This window comes from Notolepis coatsorum, assembly GCF_963971535.1.
Source record: "Notolepis coatsorum genome assembly, chromosome: 1".
NCBI classification, from domain to species: domain Eukaryota; kingdom Metazoa; phylum Chordata; class Actinopteri; order Aulopiformes; family Paralepididae; genus Notolepis; species Notolepis coatsorum.
The window spans coordinates 80,358,285-80,379,857 of NC_140165.1; the positions used below are offsets into that span (position 1 = coordinate 80,358,285).

Below are 21,573 nucleotides of genomic sequence, written 5' to 3' on the forward strand. Positions count from 1 at the left end.
TCTCTCCTCTCTCTCTCTCTCTCTCTCTCTCTCTCTCTCTCTCTCTCTCTCTCTCTCTGTGTGTTGGCTGCTCTCTCTCTCTCTCTTTCTGTGTGTGTGTGTGTTGGCCACCCGCCAAGCCACAGCGGGGTAAAGTGGTGTTTCCTCTCACTACCCACCATCTGTATAACACACACACATAAACACTGGCACAGACGCATAAACACTCACACACATACGCGCACACACATGGGCATGCACATACACACACACACTTGAAGGTGTTCACACACACACACACACACACACACACAGGCACGTACACAGTTGGTCACACACACACACACACACACACACACACACACACACACACACACACACACACACACACACACACACACACACACACACACACACACACACACACACACACACACACACACAGATGTGTGCACTCAGAGAGAGGATGTGAGTGAAGGAGTGAGAGACAGAGAAAGGAAATTTTATTTATCCACGCTTTTTCTCACTCAAGGGTGAAAATAGTCTGTGTGTGTGCGTGTGTGTGTGCACGCGCACGTGTGTTTGTGTGTGTGTGTGTGTCTAAGAGAGAGAGAAGAGTATGTGGTCATTGGGAAACATTTTTAATCAATAGTGTATTGACAGCAACATTAGACCTCCCTGATTACCTTATAAAACTCCTCTCTCTCTCTCTCTCTCTCTCTCTCTCTCTCTCTCTCTCTCTCTCTCTCTCTCTCTCTCTCTCTCTCTCTCTCTCTCTCAATTCAATTCAATTCAATTCAATTCAAATGGGCTTTATTGACATGGGAAACATCTCTCTCTCTCTCTATCTGTATCTCTTTCCCTCTCTTTCTCTTCTTCTGTTCTTCTGTCTGTCTCTCTCTATCTCTGTGTCTCTGTCTCGTTCTTCTCTTTTCCATCTCATCACATGTGTTGAAAATTAAGTTTAATTTACCACACAAGCTACCACACAAGCTTTGTTTGTGTGGTAGTGAAAGGATTAACCCTTTGGTAGAGTGGTAGTGAAAGGGTTAACAACAAACACTTCGGCTACTAGCAGTAAACAAAACATACAGGTAAATTAGTTTGAACGTGGCCACCAGGGATGTTATCCCCTACAAGACAAGGTGTTGCTATTCTATCATCTACATATCATTTCATGGAGCTGTAATTGACACAACACAAGGATTCAATGTCCCCGATGACATCACTGGTGGCCATATTCAAACTCATTCACTCTCAGTAACTGTCAAACTAAACGAATGTGTGCAAAACTGTTTCGTTTTTGAATGTGTGAGATTATGTGCAAAATAAACAAGCATTTATTTTTGTGAAGTGTCCCTTTAACCCCAGTAGAGAGACCTCACAAACCTCCCTTAACACATTCGGGGCCATTTGGATCCGTCTAATCTCACTCTATAAGGCCAGCATATCATAATAAGGTTTCATTGTACGTGAGGCTGTTTGTAGAGCTAAATTTATACTTTATACTATTGCTATCTGTCCATTCTCATTGTCAATTGACACTATAAACCGTCCCTTCAAAATGGCTTAAAGAAATAATTTTTTATTTCTTATATGGGATTGGTCTGGTATATTTCCTGCAAAACGAGATACAGGCTGCTAAGCTAATAACGTTAAATCGAATGGCGTTTCGGCCCTACAGAAGCTAGAGCTAAAAATCAAAATGCATATGATCGATATAATGTTCCACCATGAATGCATGAAAGGGGGGGGGAATTGATTGAATTGATTGATTGATTGATTGATTGAAAAGTTTATTAACAGATTGCAGAATGGGTACTGTAACTGAGGGGTACAATTCCCTGACTGTATTACTAGATATGATACTTACTACCACTACCTTTGTACTTAATATTCGGCCACCCAGTACACGGCATAAATATATTATCATGAACACTCTCACGTAGATGAAACGGATCCAACACAAATGTACGAATTAGAAACAGGTCTTTATTTCCTACACAGCGATGGTGTGTAGAATAAGCACTTAATCACTTAATTACATTTATGAATTGAAATAGTATGCACTTTTATGGCAAGGAGTATTCGTCGGTATATCAATAGATAATGTCCAATCTCTGAAGGCGCAGGTGGTAAATATACGACCTGGAATAGTTAAGGAATAACAGCAATGATACTTTAATGATTATAGGCTGGATACACTAGAGGGGGTTAATCCGGTCGCTTGTAAGCCAACAGGAGTAGGAGGGGGGGGGGGGGGGTAGAATCCAGCTGCCTCGTCCGGCCAAGGGTATCCCAGGTGAACCCACTGTAGTGCCGTTCAATGCGCCGGCGATCCTTGGACCACAGATGAAAGCAGGTGGACTCTTTGTGGGCCGGTCTCTCCGGTCCACGGGGGAGAGATGTGGAGAGACCTCGTCTTGCAGAGCGTCTCCTCACCTTGCGTCCTCTCCAGGGGGGGGGGGTTCCAACACACGGTAGTGTCGGGGGTCTTTATCCATAGAATAATCAAAGTATCCAAAGCATAATCCGTGCCTGGGAAGGCGGGCTGTCGTCGGTAGAATAATCCGGTATACAGGTCCACTCGCTCGTCGGCTCTGGGGCTCCTCGGGTGCAGCTTCACATAGGGTCAACCACCCTGGGTAAGCAGCCAGTTCTCTGCCCGAAACGATGGGGTACTGACTACGGTAGTATTCTCACCGCACGAAGCACTATATATTAACAGACTATTATTAGCTTAATAGACTACGTCCAACTCGACGATATAGTGCCAAATATGACTATTCAAATATTAATATACACGATGTCTCAATACCGATGGTAGGCCGAACTTGGCCTTACTCCCACACGTGGCATCGCGGGGAGGCTTTACGTCTGTGACTCTATTGGAGGGTAAGAAACTGGACTGAAAAGAAAGTCCTACTTTAGTAGCGCAGTATATATACGCACTATGAACAAATAGTCCCATTAGTGGTGCGGTAGCCAAATTCCTACGCGGAACTAGGACTTGTTCGTACATGTCGAGCGGTACGTTTGAACTGGGTCTGAGGGGTATGGCAGCCTGGCACCAAGGTCTCGACCAATAGTAGAATGGAGACTATTATGGGATGTTCAGTAGGCTAGAATGGATATTCAATGCATATTGTACAAGGAATATACAAGGGATATCAGGGAATATTAGAGAATATACAAATACAATTAAATATATATATATAAATAAATATATATATTCGGTTTAATCTGGCCCTTCACAACAGCCACCCCCTGAATAGGTCCCAGACCTAATCAGTTAAACGGAGACAGATTAATCGCGTTGTCTATTTACACATAAGGGTTTGCTGTAGGGGTCAGTCAACTTCACAAAGTCATAGGGTTGTAGGGTCATGGTCATCATCGATTGTGTCTGGGAGTCGAGGCAGTTCTATGAGCCTTGCCACGGGACGGGTGTAAGTGCGACCCTGGACGAGCACTTCAGCTGCTCGGACCTTGCCGTCGGCACCGGTGATCACTTTGCTTACGCGGCCGGCCGGCCACATAGCTCTGGGCAGTGATTGATCAATAATCATGACGACTGTTCCTTCTGTCAAATTGTCTCTCTCCTTTACCCACTTCTGGCGGGTCTGTAGAGACGGTAGGTAGTGCAGTAGGAAACTGTTCCAAAACTTGTCGGCTAATACTTGGCTGTACCTCCACATTCGTCGGCCGTTCGCTTCTTCAGGCCGGTACATTGTCTGGGGTAATGTGGGATCTAGCCGCCCCATCAGGAGTGTGTTGGGGGTAACTGGGTCGATATCCGCCACATCACTGGAGACATATCCGAGGGGCTTCGAGTTAAGTACTCCCTCAATCTCCGTGAGGACTGTCATTAGGACTTCTTCCGCCACAGTCTGGGCCCCAAGTACTGCGTACAGGGCTGTCTTTATGGAGCGCACTTCTCGTTCCCAAGTGCCACCGAAGTGGGGTGCGTTTGGGGGGTTGAATTGGAAATCAACCTGTGCTGGAGCGAGGTGGGTCTTAAGTTCTGGGCCCATAGCTTGGAAGCTCTCTCTCAGCTCTCTTTCGCCGCCTTTAAAGTTTGTCCCATGATCGGACAATAGGGTAGACGGTCTTCCTTTCCGTGATATGAATCTACGGAAGGCCATAAGGAATGAGTCTGTGCTCATGGTCGGGAGAAGCTCGATGTGTATCGCTCTGGTGGTCATGCATTTGAATACAATACCCCACCGCTTCTCGGTTCCTCTTCCTTTCTTTATGTGCAGCGGGCCAAAGCAGTCCATACCCGTTGAGTGGAATGGCTTGTCACCGATTCGGAGGCGACATGGAGGAAGGTCAGCCATCCTTGGTATGCTGGGCTGCGCGCGCCACTTGCGGCAGTCTAGACATGTTCGTTGGAAGCGTCGTACCGCCTCTCTTCCTTGTAGGATCCAGTAACGACGTCTGATTTCCGCGAAGACTCTTTCTGCTCCTGCGTGATGTACATCCTCATCGTATTTCTTTATAATCAGCTCTGTGACCTTGTGTCGGCTGTTCAATACGATCGGGTATTTAATGTCATCCGGTAGATTGGGGGCTCTGCGTAGGCGACCACCCACTCTGATGAGGGTGTGAGCGTCGCTCTCGGGGGCCAGGTGAATTAATCTGCTGTCGGATGGGACGGGCTTTCCTCCCTGTAGACAGGCCAATTCATCGGGGAACGAGTCTCTCTGGGCTCGCTGCAGTAGAAGCAATTCTGCTTCCTCGTAGTTAGCCGCTGACATATCAGCGGGGGACTTGCACTCCGGGTGGTACCGCAGGAATGTTCTTTGTTGTGCACTCTCTATGGACGTGCAATCGTTTATGTTAGGGTCGGTGGAGGCTACGGTGCTCAATCCACAGAACACAGACTTCTTAATTTCCACCTCCTCTGGACTTGCTTCCCTCGGGATAGGCATGGGCCACTGTCCTTCCGGGAGTCTTAGGAATGCGGGGCCGTCACTGTAGACATTGCGACGGGTGAGGTCATCCAGGGGCATCCCCCGGGTGATGACGTCAGCTGGGTTCTGTTTTGTATCAACGTAGCGCCACTCTGTTTCTCCGGTTAACTCTTCGGTTAAGTCTTGAATCTCGGTGACTCTGACTCCCACGAAGACTTTGTACTTGCATGAGTCCGATTTGATCCAGGCGAGTACCGTCGTGGAATCTGACCACAGGATTGTTCTAGACACCGGTATGGTGAGCTCACGTTGGATGAGCGTGGCTAGGTGCGCTCCGGCTAGGGCTGCGCAGAGCTCTAGACGTGGGATAGATTGTTGCTTGCGTGGGGCTATTCTCGAGCGGGCGAGGACAAATGCTGTGTAGATCTCTCCCCCCTGGTCTTGGGCCCGCAAGTAGGCTACTGATCCGTATGCGACCTCTGAGGAGTCACTGAAGACGTGTAAGTCCATTTTACATGTCTCTGGCCTCACCGTGGGTGGGAAGTAGCTTCGGCGCATATTAACGCCTGGGAGTGAGTGGAGCTCCATCTCCCACTCTCTCCAGGTGGATGCAAGGTGTGCGGGAATGGGGTCGTCCCAGCCCTGGTCCTTGTCCCACAATGCTCGTACAATCATTTTTGCCCTGGTGGTGTACGGTAGAATACATCCTAGCGGGTCATATTGTCGGGCGAGTGTTGTGTACACACTCCGTCTGGTGGTCGGCGCCGCCGCCGGCCTTCCCTGCTCCGTAGTCAGGGGCTTGTGTCTGTAGTGAAGCGAATCTGTTTTGAATCGCCACACCAATCCCAGGGTCATCTCCTGGGCTTCTCCCGGGATTGTAGCCATCCAGGTCTCGCTGCTGGCTGCCTTGTCCTCGGAGGAGAGGCTGCGCAGTACTTGCGGATCGCTGCTGGCCCACTGCCTGAGATCAAAGCCGCCTTTGATCAATGAGGCGCGGAGTTTAATCAGGAGAGCCTCGGCTTCTTCCTGGGTTGAAAGGCTTTGTAGACAGTTGTCTACGTAGAAGCTGTTCTTTACGCTGTGTTGGACCTCTTCGTCCGCTGCTGGGTCCTCTGCTACATGTTTCTGTAGTGCAAATGTCGCACAGCAGGGGCTGCACGTCGTTCCGAAGGGGAGGACTTCCCATTGGTAGATGGCTGGGTGCTCATCTCCTGGCTTCTCTCTCCATAGGAACCGTAACAGGGGCTTGTCCGCCTCTACTAATCTCACCTGCAGGAACATTCCTTTAATGTCCCCGCTGATGGCCACCTTTTCCTGGCGGAAGCGGAGTAGAACGCCGAGTAGGGAGGGGCCGAGTGTGGGACCGGGCAGTAACTCTTTATTCAGATTTTGGGATCCGATCTGGTAGCTGCAGTTAAATACTATGCGGTCTTTACCGTTGTGATGGACCTTGTGGTGGGGCACGTACCACGATTCAGTGGTCTGGTCAGCCTCTTTAATGTCCATCTTTGTGACGTGTCCCGCTGTGATGAGCTTCTCAATCTCAGCGCGGTATACACTCTCTTGGGCGGGGTTCTTGGCTAAGCGCCGCTCCGTGTTCAGCAGGTACCGTTCTATGGCGTCTGTCTTGGCGTGGAAAGTAGGCATTCCTTCTCGCCGCAGGAGTGGCGTGGCGTATCTCAACACGCCGTTGACCGGGACTCTCTTGGTCCCTGTCTCGAGGAGGTGAATGGCGTAAATGTCATCTTTAGAGCGAATGTCTTTCTTTCCATTCTTAAAGGGCATTTGTTCCAAGCTCCATAGCCGCTCTACGTGTTGCAGGAGTGCGGTTTCTCCCTCTGTGACTCGGGAGTGGAGACATCTAGTGGCTGTACTTCGGTTGAGAGATTTGGCGAGCGGGCCTTGGAGAGTCCATCCCAAACGGGTCTCGACTGCTGCAGGACAGCCTCGGGGTCCGGTATGAACCCGGTCTATCGGGACAATGAGGTCTGCATGGTCGGAGCCTATCAACAGGGTCGGCATAGCATTGTCTATGAGCGGGATCGGTAACTTGCGCAGATGTGCATATTTCTCCATCAGCTTGGCGACGGGATATGTGTACCGCGACAGTCCTATTTCTTGGCTGGTGAAAGCGTCTGCAATCTGGTACCGTCGCTCAGGCTGGCCGCTTGCTGCGATAGAGAATGAGACATTCTCGCCCTTTATCGTCTTCAAATCTCGTCTTATTGTCCGAATTGTCATTTGGGTTTCGCTTCCCCGCAGCCCTAGCTGGGCCGCAGCGGAGGCGAGCAGCAGGGTCTTCTCTGACCCGTCATCGAGGACGGCGTAAGTGTCCAGGACTTTATTCTGGTAGCTTAGTGTCACACGCACTACTTTTAGGAGTACTCGGGCTCCACTGCTGCTGGCGGGATCGATGTACATGACGCTCGCTTTGCGGCTGGATGGTGCAGGTGAAGGGCGCCGTCTGTTACTGTCGTGAAGTATGTCCAGATGGGCTCCATCGCACTTGGTGCACCTTTTCTTTAAGCGGCATTCGGCTGCCATGTGTGAGCGCGCACAGCGAAAACAGCGCTTGTTGGACTTTATCCATTGACCTGCTTCCTCCGCGTTCAGCTTAGGGAAGGAGTCACATTGCGCTAGCCAGTGTTCTTTCTCACAGTAGGGGCACACTATCTTCCACTTCTCCGTTCTGGAGGGGGTACTGTGGCTCCTGCTGCTCGGTACTGACTCCGATTGGTGCATCACAGTCACCGATCTTCTTCCATCATTTAGTCGTCTGGTTCCTTCTCTGGAGCCAGGGGTGCTCCGTCCGAATGTATCTAGCCGTAGGCTGCTGACTTCTCTCGCCAGGAAGTCTGCTAGATCGAGGAGGTTCGGTTCGGGGCCATTCGGGTCTCTGTGGTCCCTCTGCCGCCTAAAGCGCTCCTGACGAGCGGGCGGCAGCTTCTCCAGGATCCTTTCCACATTTGAGTTGGCGTAAAGTTCATGCCTCCCCTTCTCTCTTTGCGCTCCCAACATCCCTACCAGGGACTGCACTCTGATGGACAGGTCGTCCAGTGCTCGATTGTCTATTGCTGGGGGTAAGCGGTCGATGTGTCGGATCTCCTGGATCACGTAATCCCATATGCGCCCATACCTCTGGTCCAATGCTACCAGCGCTGCTGTGTATGGGGTGGTGGAAGTCGCGTAGGCGAGCGCTATATTATGTGCGCGGGGCACCTTTAAGTGCTGCAGTAGGATGGCGTATTTGTGGCGTTCATCCAATACATCCACCAACATGGTCTCCAGACACATGCAGAGTTCTGTATACTGGGCCCGGTTCTTTTGGGTGAAGTCGGGTACCATAGGCGTGCCAATGTATGACGCTGACTGTGGATACATCGGCGAGCGTTGGGGGAGAGGCCTCCTAGGCGAGTCTCCTCCCGCTCCTTGGTATGGGCTGGTACCGGCAGTGTACCATGGCCCGCTTGTCCAGGTGCTGTTCCTCGGTGCGGGTCGTGCGTCGTGCTCACCCGTGTATAGAGTCGGGGGTCTGTAGCGCAGCTCCGCGGGAGTATAGCCTGGGCTGTACCGGACCTCCTGGTCCGGTAGAGTACTGTGCTGTCTTCGGGCGCGGTTCTCCTCCTCTTCCTCTTCGTCTTCAGTTAGGTCATCCAGTGCTTGTAGTCTCTGGTTTAGCCTCTCCACAGGATATGCTGCTCCTTCCCGGTTGCTAGGTCTCGCTTGGACCGGTGGGGGGAGGTGGTCTGTGGGGGGTATAGACCTCGTCTGTTGGTCAAGTTCAGGGTTGTTTACTCGGCTAGGGGATGCCGCCCTGGAGGTGTGTCTAGACGAGTTCCTGGAGCCTCTGGCGGAGGGAGAGGGTGTTGTCCGTCTGATCAGCTGTTCTATTAGTTGCGCTTGCTGTCTGTCGCGCTCTGCGTCCCGTAGAGCACCAGCAGCTGCTCGCTGGCTGTCTGCTCGGTCTCGGGCCACATTCTCTTCCATCTGAATGCGTCTTATTTCCAGGCGTATGTGCTCTTCTTCGCTCCGTTGCTGTAGCTGCAATCGATCGCGTTCACCCTGGAGTCTATCGCGTTCAGTAGAGGCTTTCAGGCTGACGAGGAATGCCTGCTGTAGGGTCCTCTCTGCCTCGCTGGGAGAAAGCGGTTGTATAGGGGAGCCTTCCCTCGGGGTACTCCTTGCGGAGCCTTGGAGCTCTATCTCCACGGTGCTCTCCCCGTCTTCTTCCGTGCCGAGTTCTCTCTCGGTAGCGTTGTATTCCTCCCGGGACTCATCGGGGACTACTTCTTCAGTACTGGCGGGGTGTGAAGTCATGTCTGGTTCCCACTGGTCCCCACCGTGAACTTGGTCAGTTACATTAGAGCCCGTAGGGGCCTCTATGGTCGGGGTAGTCTGGGCGTTGGGGTTAGACATACTTTTACTTTCTAGTTTTACCGCGTTTACTGTTAGTAGAAGACTAGGTTGTTGACTGACAGCGTAAGCCTCTAAGTACTGAGGGAGCCGTCGTTCGCGCTGCGGGCGTTGGTTAGGAGGATCGTTTCGTGGAGTGTTCATCATAGGCCATTTCAATATTAATAACACTATATTAATATTACACTAATTACCCTCCGGCTCGAAGGACCAATTGTAACTGAGGGGTACAATTCCCTGACTGTATTACTAGATATGATACTTACTACCACTACCTTTGTACTTAATATTCGGCCACCCAGTACACGGCATAAATATATTATCATGAACACTCTCACGTAGATGAAACGGATCCAACACAAATGTACGAATTAGAAACAGGTCTTTATTTCCTACACAGCGATGGTGTGTAGAATAAGCACTTAATCACTTAATTACATTTATGAATTGAAATAGTATGCACTTTTATGGCAAGGAGTATTCGTCGGTATATCAATAGATAATGTCCAATCTCTGAAGGCGCAGGTGGTAAATATACGACCTGGAATAGTTAAGGAATAACAGCAATGATACTTTAATGATTATAGGCTGGATACACTAGAGGGGGTTAATCCGGTCGCTTGTAAGCCGACAGGAGTAGGAGGGGGGGGGGGTAGAATCCAGCTGCCTCGTCCGGCCAAGGGTATCCCAGGTGAACCCACTGTAGTGCCGTTCAATGCGCCGGCGATCCTTGGACCACAGATGAAAGCAGGTGGACTCTTTGTGGGCCGGCTCTCTCCGGTCCACGGGGGAGAGATGTGGAGAGACCTCGTCTTGCAGAGCGTCTCCTCACCTTGCGTCCTCTCCAGGGGGGGGGGGTTCCAACACACGGTAGTGTCGGGGGTCTTTATCCATAGAATAATCAAAGTATCCAAAGCATAATCCGTGCCTGGGAAGGCGGGCTGTCGTCGGTAGAATAATCCGGTATACAGGTCCACTCGCTCGTCGGCTCTGGGGCTCCTCGGGTGCAGCTTCACATAGGGTCAACCACCCTGGGTAAGCAGCCAGTTCTCTGCCCGAAACGATGGGGTACTGACTACGGTAGTATTCTCACCGCACGAAGCACTATATATTAACAGACTATTATTAGCTTAATAGACTACGTCCAACTCGACGATATAGTGCCAAATATGACTATTCAAATATTAATATACACGATGTCTCAATACCGATGGTAGGCCGAACTTGGCCTTACTCCCACACGTGGCATCGCGGGGAGGCTTTACGTCTGTGACTCTATTGGAGGGTAAGAAACTGGACTGAAAAGAAAGTCCTACTTTAGTAGCGCAGTATATATACGCACTATGAACAAATAGTCCCATTAGTGGTGCGGTAGCCAAATTCCTACGCGGAACTAGGACTTGTTCGTACATGTCGAGCGGTACGTTTGAACTGGGTCTGAGGGGTATGGCAGCCTGGCACCAAGGTCTCGACCAATAGTAGAATGGAGACTATTATGGGATGTTCAGTAGGCTAGAATGGATATTCAATGCATATTGTACAAGGAATATACAAGGGATATCAGGGAATATTAGAGAATATACAAATACAATTAAATATATATATATAAATAAATATATATATTCGGTTTAATCTGGCCCTTCACAACAGGTACAGTACAGTACAGCTCAATACATACAATTGTTAAGAGGATGCAGACCTGAGAAAGACTTTCGTCTTGTTTCCATCAGGGTCCCCCATTTTCAATTCATCATATGACACACACGACATACAGATAGACAGTACTGCTACATCTATACATTTATGACATACCAGATTTTCAAATACAGTAATTTTGTTTGTGATACTAAAAAAATCCAGAAAAAGAGTGTATATACATTTGACATAGACACTGTGCATTGGAGGAGGTTGGGTAGGTGGGGTGGGGCTGTACATTGGAGGTGGGGGGGGGGGGGGTTGGGTAGGGGACACACACACTGTACATTGGAATACTGACATACATTTGACATAGAAACTGTACATTGGAGGAGGTTGGGTAGGTGGGGTGGGGTTGGGTGGGGCTGTACATTGGAGGTGGGGGGGGGGGGGGGGGGGTTGGGTACGTTGGAATACTGACAAAGCCATGCTTGGTCTTTATTGTACAACTGGGTTAGGACATTTGTAGGGGCCAGTTTTGAATTGCAGTCTCCCGTAGGTGTTCTTTGAGAGTGTTTTTGAAGGTGGGTAGTGATTCACATTCCTTTACAGCTTTGGGTAGGGCGTTCCACATTGTTGTGGCATAATTGCGAAATTATGCGGGGGGCGGGGGACGTCGTTTCTGATGATTGATTACCAATAACGGCGTTAGCCTCAGTAGCTACATTCGCTGATCGCCTGGTTGGCTATGATAACAAGGCCTGATCAGCGTGTAATTTACATGAAAAAGATCTTACCTGTGGCCGGTTGGACTGTAAAAAGGATTTCCCAGTTATCGATCGCCATCTGGTAGATCCATATGTCCATTTGCTGATGATATATTCCTTTACTGCACACTGAATTCAGCTCCCAAAACGTATTCCATGCTACATGCTACACGCATAGATTCACCCTAACAGGAAAGTCCATTCGAGATCCAAAAAAATAAAACACCGTTCTGCCACAGGGAACACTGCATTATCGAGACAGCGCCCCTACGAGGATCTGGCCGGTAATGCACTTTTCCGAATTCCAAGAGTAGGGTAAATCTGCAGTGCCGCTCGGTGACATTGAGTAGGTTAGTAAAATGGAATAAAAGCCAAAACAACCTTGCCACGGACATGTCCGTGGTTGGCCGTCAACCGTTGGATCCTAAACACGGACATGTCCGTGCTTGGCCGGGAATGTGTTAACCTAAAAGAGATGAAAATGAAATATTTTTGTGATCGATCAAGATATTGTGATTTATTTAAAAGAAAATGTTTGACTTTCTGACAACAGAGATTTTGGCCGTCATTGGAATGTTGCTCGGCCAATCACAATGCGCGATCTGAACTGTGGTGTAATGGGTCTTTAACTGTGCGGTTGACTCAGGGCTCCTGTGGGAACCGTCACAAACCAACAGTAATTATTCCCACTGCAACAGTCACACGCACGCACGGCACGCACGCACATCCACACACACACACACACACACACACACACACACACACACACACACACACACACACACAAACACACACGCACACACACACACACACACACACACACACACACACACACACACACACACACACACACACACACACACACACACACACACACACACACACACACACACACTAGGGATGGCCATGTTGAGTAATGTTTTCCAAGATCAATTGATCGACCGCATGAAGTACTAGAGTAGTGATAGATTACTCGCGGAGAGAAATCGGTTTAGAACACCGTCTGGAGTGTGTTAGTAAAAGAAGGGTTAACCTTCTGTAGTGTGGTTGTGAAAGGGTTAACCCTTTGTCGTGTGGTAGTGAAATGGTTAATCGTCTGTAGTGTGGTAGTGAAAGGGTTATCCGTCTGTAGTGTGGTAGTGAAAGGGTTAACTGTCTGTAGTGTGGTAGTTGGAAGGGTTAACCCTTTGACGTGTGGCAGTGAAAGGGTTATCCTTCTGTATTGTTGCAGTGAAAGGGTTAACCCTTTGGTACTGTGGTTGTGAAAGGATTAAAAAGCATGGCAGCAGCAATAACGATGCACAACAATATAGCCAATAATTACCTGCTTATTGTCAGTCAAAACCAGTGTTGTAGCACTCGAGTCCAGGACTTATTTTCAGGACTCGTGACTCGACTTGGACTTGAACACTGATGACTCGGACTTGGACTGGAGCATTGACTGCATTCAGACTCAGAAGGTCCAGACGAGGACTCGGACTTGTTAATTGATAAATATTGTAATAGGCCCTAATAATTTGGCATAAGATATTGATTGCTAGTGCATTTGTTTGGTTATTGTGTCACAAAGTAAATAAACTCCTGCTGTGTCATTTATGTTTACTGTAGACCTTTTTTTATTTGTATGTCAGCTCTTTGACTGCCAGAGTGGAGTGGACTCGACCTTGATGACTCGGACTCGGACTAGGGTGATGGGGACTCGACTTGGGCTCTTCTTTGGTGACTCGGACTTGGACTCGGACTCGAACACTGGGGACTCGAGACTAAACTCGGATTCGAGATTTAGTGAATCGACTACAACACTGGTCAAAACAGTCAGTTACCATTTGTAATAATCACATTACCTCCACTCTGTCTGCAGCGGTACACTATGCAAAGTGGGCGACATGTTGTTGGCACAATTTGGAAATGCACAAACATGAGCCTCTTTTTTTATCTACACTAAGCTAGCTGTATTCCAACGCAACAAACAACCTTTTTGCGGTGACGTTACTCCTCTCCAACTCTCTCTCAGACTTCCACTGTTCCTCACACCTCGTGGGATTTCAGAGCAAGACTTATGTTTGAGTGATTCAGTGGCAAAAACAAGCACTTTTAGCGGACGTACTTGGTAACCAAATAAAAATAAAATAAAGAATAAACATTGAGGTAACTTTTTTCTTTTTCCAGCTCTGTCCAGAGATTCTCTGTACCACATTTGATGATGAATGCTCAGAATTTGTAGAAGGAGCAAAAAAGATTATTTGGACATCATTCAAAATGGTGGAAAATGTATCTAGATGCAAACGGGAGTGGCTTACATAGACAGATTCGTCTGGACCCACAGAGTCCAGGGAAAGAATCTGCTGTATTCTCACGTGGGCTCAGTTGGTCATTACGGGGACTTAGGACTTGGTTGCTGGGAGGGTAAACTCCAGCCTGAATACTTGAAATGTTTGATCCGTGTACTGAGCAGTTGGATGTCAACAGTGTGAGAAAGAGAGCGAGATAGAAAGAGTGAGTGGGTTGGCATGTACTTGATGTATATTACGTCTCTCACTGTGTGCTTGTGTGTGTGTGTGTGTGGCATGGTGGTGGTGTGTGTGTGTGTGTGTGTGTGTGTGTGTGTGTGTGTGTGTGTGTGTGTGTGTGTGTGTGTGTGTGTGTGTGTGTGTGTGTGTGTGTGTGTGTGTGTGTGTGTGTGTGTGTGTGTGTGTGTGTGTGTGTGTGTGTGTATTTCAGGTAGTTTCAAACTATTGCCTCATTCCTATTATTTCTCTTTGATGTGAGCCTGACACCTTCTCAGCCAATCAGAGCAGTTGGTGGTACTTGATGTGCAAAGTCTTCTTTTGTAAACCTGACACATTTTGAGGTGAAATAGGCTAATGTTTACCTGCCTGCTACGGCTCTAGTAGCCAGCGTGTGGGACGGGGTTGAGGCCTCAGAGAATAGAACGCTAACTAAAAATAATTATTTAAGACAAGATGAGATTCACCAACCCCGGAGACGCTAGGATTCGCCTGTTCGAATCCAGCTCACAGCTCCGGGGTTGTCACCAGCTTGGCTGGCCGTTCACACTAATACAATTGGCAGTATTAGAGGGTGGGAGAAGCTGGCGGGGTGGGTCCGGGTCGTTGTAAACAGCGACTCCTACAGTTCGGTCGGGGCACCTGCTAAGCGAGGATAGGATCTAAGTGGGATAGTGTGATCCTTCCACACGCTACGCCCTCTCAGTGGGAATCCGCGCTGCCAGGTGAAAAGAAGCGGTTGATTGGCTAGACGTGTGTCGGAGGAAGCACGTGATAGCCTCCACTCTCCCAGACCGACTGTGGGGGGTAAGTGCGCAGCGACCAGGAAGGGGATTGGGAATTGGCATAACGACATTGGGATGGGAGAAAATCGGAGGAAAAAGGAGGGGGAAAAAGATCAATAAAAAAAAAAAGACAAGATGAGATAAGATATGCTAAGATAAGGTAAGGTATGGTTAGGTAAAGTAGGTAAGATATCTCCCTCCTTCCTGTGCCCCTCACGCGTGTATCGCTTCCGCAACGGAATTCGGTTTCCGGGTTCCTCTGATTGGCCGCGACCCCCACGTGACCCGCCCCCCCTATCCACCGCTCTGCCGCTGCCACGCGCAGAGCGGACTCGCTCGCTTCCTCAATTTATACGCATGGAAGTATTGACTGAATGAATGAATGAATGAAAACTTTATTTAACAGATTGCAGAATGGGTACAATACAGTACGGCTCAATACACACAATTGTTAAGGGGATGCAGACCTGAGAAAGACGTTTGTCTTGTTTACATCAGGGTCCCCCATTTTCAATTCATATAGAACGACTACGCCGTAACAAATCATTAAAAAAATATACCGTTAACTGGAATATGTTGTGCCTTTACACATATGTTGGATTATGTAATTGGTTTGTCATGACAAACAAATAAAAAAATCACGATTTACCCGCTGGCTACAACAACACAACACTCAGTGACTGCATGTAGTCAGAGCCAGAGCTCAGCGATGCCGCTCGCAGTGTCCGCTGGAGCAAGCCAGAGACAGCCGGCAATATTTTATTTGTTTGTCATGACAAACCAATTACATAATCCAACATATGTGTAAAGGCACAACATATTCCAGTTAACGGTATCTTTTTTTAATGATTTGTTACGGCGCAATCAATACTTCCATGCATCTGGCCATGCAGTTTTTTGGGTATTCATCAGACAAATCGGATGCAGGGATTCGGCTCCCATCAGGCGGGCAAGAACTGCGGGTTTTCAGCCTCTCCCCTCTCTCCGGAGCTTAGTATTCCTGCCGCGGAGGAGGTGGCTACAACATCAACACACAGTGACTACATGCAGTCACTGTGTGTTGTTGTAGCCAGCGGGTAAATCGCGATTTTTTTATTTGTTTGTCATGACAAACCAATTACATAATCCAACATAATTATGTGTAAAGGCACAACATATTCCAGTTAACAGTATATATTTTTTAATGATTTGTTACGGCGTAGTCGTTCTATATGAATTGAAAATGGGGGACCCTGATGTAAACAAGACAAACGTCTTTCTCAGGTCTGCATCCCCTTAAGAATTGTGTGTATTGAGCCGTACTGTATTGTACCCATTCTGCAATCTGTTAAATAAAGTTTTCATTCATTCATTCATTCAGTCAATACTTCCATGCGTATAAATTGAGGAAGCGAGCGAGTCCGCGGCCGCTCGCTCTGCCGCGAGCGGCAGTGGCAGAGCGGTGGATAGGGGGGCGGGTCACGTGGGGGTCGCGGCCAATCAGAGGAACCCGGAAACCGAATTCCGTTGCGGAAGCGATTCACGCGCCCCTCACCCCTTTCACCTGGTCAATCCCTTCCCCGCCCCTTCCTTTGTGTCAGATAAGGTTATAAGGTGAAATGACAAGAAAGTCAGAGAACGTCAAGTCCTCTATCAAACTCCTAAACAAATTTGTGTTCAAATTACCATGTTTTAATAAATACATTTGTATCAACCAAGATGATTTGATCACAGGCATATGTAACCTCTCCGGTTCCACGACAATGTATACGTTACAATAAAATAAATAAAGGCAATAGATAATTTCATATTGTGAAATGTCATATTGTGTCAGTCATGACTCATGACCTACTACATCTCTTGCTACTATTCAGTATATCTACATGATAATTTGATACACTATCATACACGCAGTAAAAATGTACACACACATAAACACACTAAGTCTAATTGTGTCTTCTGTTCATTTACAGCGACCTCCCTCCGTTCCAACTGGCGAGGCATTCCGTTGGTTCTTCTAGAACCCTCCTCCACCAATGGGATCACACCTAGAGGAAAACCAGGAAGTCACCTCACATCACTAAAAAGGACTATACATTGGCCAGGATATAGGACTACAACAGGAAGTGAACCCAAAAGTCACAGGACTACAAGTTGAATTTTATAGAACTACAATTTTACACCATGTGGATTACAATTGAAAACTACAACCCCACCTCAAATGGGATCAGACTACAGTAGAGGACTACAATCTGACATCATGTGGATTACAAACCCTACGTAACCCAGACACAGAAAACAGGAAGTGGACTAGTTTATAGTATGACTACTGGTGCATTCAGCTGGTCTTGTCTGAAGTCTGAAATTGATCATGTGACCATGTGTACTTAATTAAGAGTTGTTAAGTACTTTTTTTCTTCATGCAGGTGGTTTGATCAACTTTTAAGAATCCCAGCAGGTGAAGCAGGTATTTCTGATGACGTCTCATGATACTTCATGTTCATAATAAAGTATGTTTGCACCAGAAAATTACATGATACATTACAACTCTTGGGTATCATGGAACCTGCCCGAGTTTACCACTGGTATTTATCACTTGGTAGTTTACTGGTATTTACCACTTGGTAGTTTACCACTGGTATTTACCATTTGGTAGTTTACAGCTGGTATTTATCACTTGGTAGTTTACCACTGGTATTTATCACTTGGTAGTTTACAGCTGGTATTTATCACTTGGTAGTTTATCACTGGTATTTACCACTTGGTAGTTTATCGCTGGTATTTATCACTTGGTAGCTTACCACTGGTATTTATCACTTGGTAGTTTACCACTGGTATTTACCACTTGGTAATTTACCACTGGTATTTACCACTTGGTAGTTTACCACTGGTATTTATCACTTGGTAGTTTACAGCTGGTATTTATCACTTGGTAGTTTACCACTGGTATTTACCACTTGGTAGTTTACCACTGGTATTTACCACTTGGTAGTTTATCGCTGGTATTTATCACTTGGTAGTTTACCACTGGTATTTATTACTTGGTAGTTTATTGCTGGTATTTATCACTTGGTAGCTTACCACTGGTATTTACCACTTGGTAGTTTACCACTGGTATTTACCACTTGGTAGTTTACCACTGGTATTTATCACTTGGTAGTTTACCACTGGTATTTACCACTTGGTAGTTTACCACTGGTATTTATTTACCACTTGGTAGTTTATCGCTGGTATTTATCACTTGGTAGCTTACCACTGGTATTTACCACTTGGTAGTTTACCACTGGTATTTATTTACCACTTGGTAGCTTACCACTGGTATTTATCACTTGGTAGTTTACCACTGGTATTTATCACTTGGTAGTTTACCACTTGGTAGTTTACTATTTACCATTTGCTGGTGGTAAACATAGAAATGTCCAACTTTACCATTTGTCGATGACTGGCCAAACACTATAATTCAGACCCCAACCGACTAGACTACAATAATATGCTGCTCAAATAACAGTAGGACTACAATTTGACCTCACCAGAAAATCACCAAGGACTATATTTCACCTTAAAAGGGAAGTAACTCACTCAGAAACAACAGTATTACAAATATTACCTCAAATGTTAATGACCAAGGGCACGGTGTGTCTCCAAGCCTCCCTGCCCTGTGCCGTGTTGCCTGTGTGCTTCTCCGTTACACAACAGACCTGTGAATCCAGTTGGGGAGGTGGGAGGAGGAAGCAGAGGTCCGCTGCCGTGACTGATCAGGGACACACGTTCATCCAGGAAACGCTGTGCATTGTTTTGCTACGATTTCCGGGTTGAACGACATGTTTGCTCGAAATGCATGAACCGGTGCGCAGCGGACTTTGGGGTACGTTTTCTCTCGTTTGGTGGGCGTGTCACAGCAGCGGCATGTATATAAACCCTGCCGTATTAAAAAGACAGTGCGCACAATGGATCCAACTAAAGTCCTTTACAAACACGTCCTCTGCAGCTTGGTCCTTTACAAACACGTCCTCTGCAGCTTGGTGTAGACAACAACTGAAGATATTGAAAGAAGTGTTTGTCTTGTTTTATAGTAAAGTTTTTTAATAGATAAGATAAGATGGATCTTTATTAATCCCTGTGGCGAAATTCAGGTGTCATAGCAGCAACAGGAGAGAGAGAGAGGAGGTACAGGCAGGATAATAAGAATACAATATAGTAACATAAGTTACTCTATCAATTATATCACTATGTGGTCTCTGAGCAGGTGAGACATATCATACTCAATCAATAATATCACTATATCACAAATATCTTCACAAATATGTTCAACTTGAGTGAAGGCCATTCATGCTGCCTAGAGTGAAGCTGTCTGTTCTCCTAGAGTGAAGCTGTCTGTTCTCCAAGAGTGAAGCTGTCTGTTCTCCTAGAGTGAAGCTGTCTGTTCTCCTAGAGTGAAGCTGTCTGTTCTCCAAGAGTGAAGCTGTCTGTTCTCCTAGAGTGAAGCTGTCTGTTCTCCTAGAGTGAAGCTGTCTGTTCTCCTAGTGAAGCTGTCTGTTCTCCTAGAGTGAAGCTGTCTGTTCTCCTAGAGTGAAGCTGTCTGTTCTCCTAGAGTGAAGCTGTCTGTTCTCCAAGAGTGAAGCTGTGTCTGTTCTCCTAGTGAAGCTGTCTGTTCTCCTAGAGTGAAGCTGTCTGTTCTCCTAGAGTGAAGCTGTCTGTTCTCCTAGAGTGAAGCTGTGTCTGTTCTCCTAGTGAAGCTGTCTGTTCTCCTAGAGTGAAGCTGTGTCTGTTCTCCTAGTGAAGCTGTCTGTTCTCCTAGAGTGAAGCTGTCTGTTCTCCTAGAGTGAAGCTGTGTCTGTTCTCCTAGAGTGAAGCTGTCTGTTCTCCTAGAGTGAAGCTGTGTCTGTTCTCCTAGTGAAGCTGTCTGTTCTCCTAGAGTGAAGCTGCATCTGTTCTCCTAGAGTGAAGCTGTCTGTTCTCCTAGAGTGAAGCTGTCTGTTCTCCTAGAGTGAAGCTGTGTCTGTTCTCCTAGAGTGAAGCTGTCTGTTCTCCTAGAGTGAAGCTGTCTGTTCTCCTAGAGTGAAGCTGTCTGTTCTCCAAGAGTGAAGCTGTCTGTTCTCCTAGAGTGAAGCTGTCTGTTCTCCAAGAGTGAAGCTGTGTCGGTTCTCCTAGAGTGAAGCTGTCTGTTCTCCTAGAGTGAAGCTGTCTGTTCTCCTAGAGTGAAGCTGTGTCTGTTCTCCTAGAGTGAAGCTGTCTGTTCTCCTAGAGTGAAGCTGTCTGTTCTCCTAGAGTGAAGCTGTCTGTTCTCTTAGAGTGAAGCTGTCTGTTCTCCTAGAGTGAAGCTGTGTCTGTTCTCCTAGAGTGAAGCTGTGTCGGTTCTCCAAGAGTGAAGCTGTCTGTTCTCCAAGAGTGAAGCTGTGTCGGTTCTCCAAGAGTGAAGCTGTGTCGGTTCTCCAAGAGTGAAGCTGTCTGTTCTCCTAGAGTGAAGCTGTCTGTTCTCCTAGAGTGAAGCTGTGTCGGTTCTCCAAGAGTGAAGCTGCATCTGTTCTCCTAGAGTGAAGCTGTGTCGGTTCTCCAAGAGTGAAGCTGTCTGTTCTCCAAGAGTGAAGCTGTCTGTTCTCCTAGAGTGAAGCTGTCTGTTATCCTAGAGTGAAGCTGTCTGTTCTCCAAGAGTGAAGCTGTGTCGGTTCTCCAAGAGTGAAGCTGTGTCGGTTCTCCAAGAGTGAAGCTGTGTCGGTTCTCCAAGAGTGAAGCTGTGTCTGTTCTGCTAGAGTGAAGCTGTCTGTTCTCCAAGAGTGAAGCTGTCTGTTCTCCTAGAGTGAAGCTGTCTGTTCTCCTAGAGTGAAGCTGTCTGTTCTCCTAGTGAAGCTGTCTGTTCTCCTAGAGTGAAGCTGTCTGTTCTCCTAGTGAAGCTGTCTGTTCTCCAAGAGTGAAGCTGTCTGTTCTCCTAGTGAAGCTGTCTGTTCTCCTAGAGTGAAGCTGTCTGTTCTCCTAGAGTGAAGCTGTCTGTTCTCCTAGAGTGAAGCTGTCTGTTCTCCTAGAGTGAAGCTGTGTCTGTTCTCCTAGAGTGAAGTTGTGTCTGTTCTCCTAGAGTGAAGCTGTGTCTGTTCTCCTAGAGTGAAGCTGTCTGTTCTCCTAGTGAAGCTGTCTGTTCCCCTAGAGTGAAGCTGTCTGTTCTCCTAGAGTGAAGCTGCCTGTTCTCCTAGAGTGAAGCTGTCTGTTCTCCTAGAGTGAAGCTGTCTGTTCTCTTAGAGTGAAGCTGTCTGTTCTCCTAGAGTGAAGCTGTGTCTGTTCTCCTAGAGTGAAGCTGTGTCGGTTCTCCAAGAGTGAAGCTGTCTGTTCTCCAAGAGTGAAGCTGTGTCGGTTCTCCAAGAGTGAAGCTGTGTCGGTTCTCCAAGAGTGAAGCTGTCTGTTCTCCTAGAGTGAAGCTGTCTGTTCTCCTAGAGTGAAGCTGTGTCGGTTCTCCAAGAGTGAAGCTGCATCTGTTCTCCTAGAGTGAAGCTGTGTCGGTTCTCCAAGAGTGAAGCTGTCTGTTCTCCAAGAGTGAAGCTGTCTGTTCTCCTAGAGTGAAGCTGTCTGTTCTCCTAGAGTGAAGCTGTCTGTTCTCCAAGAG

The 21,573-nt window shown here is 47.5% G+C and overlaps 1 protein-coding gene across 1 annotated transcript in view; it reads left to right on the top strand.

Moving 5' to 3' along the window:
- LOC311242721 (uncharacterized protein) overlaps nucleotides 1-17,084 on the top strand; it is a gene marked incomplete at its 5' end in the record, with an annotated part of 37,423 nt that extends 20,339 nt beyond the window's left edge. Inside the window, one exon of the mRNA XM_084331733.1 lies at nucleotides 16,955-17,084. Coding sequence (XP_084187859.1) covers nucleotides 16,955-17,002 — 48 coding nt within the window. The 3' untranslated portion in view covers nucleotides 17,003-17,084. The remainder of the gene's footprint in view (nucleotides 1-16,954) is intronic.
- Between the last annotated feature and the right edge of the window lie 4,489 nt (nucleotides 17,085-21,573).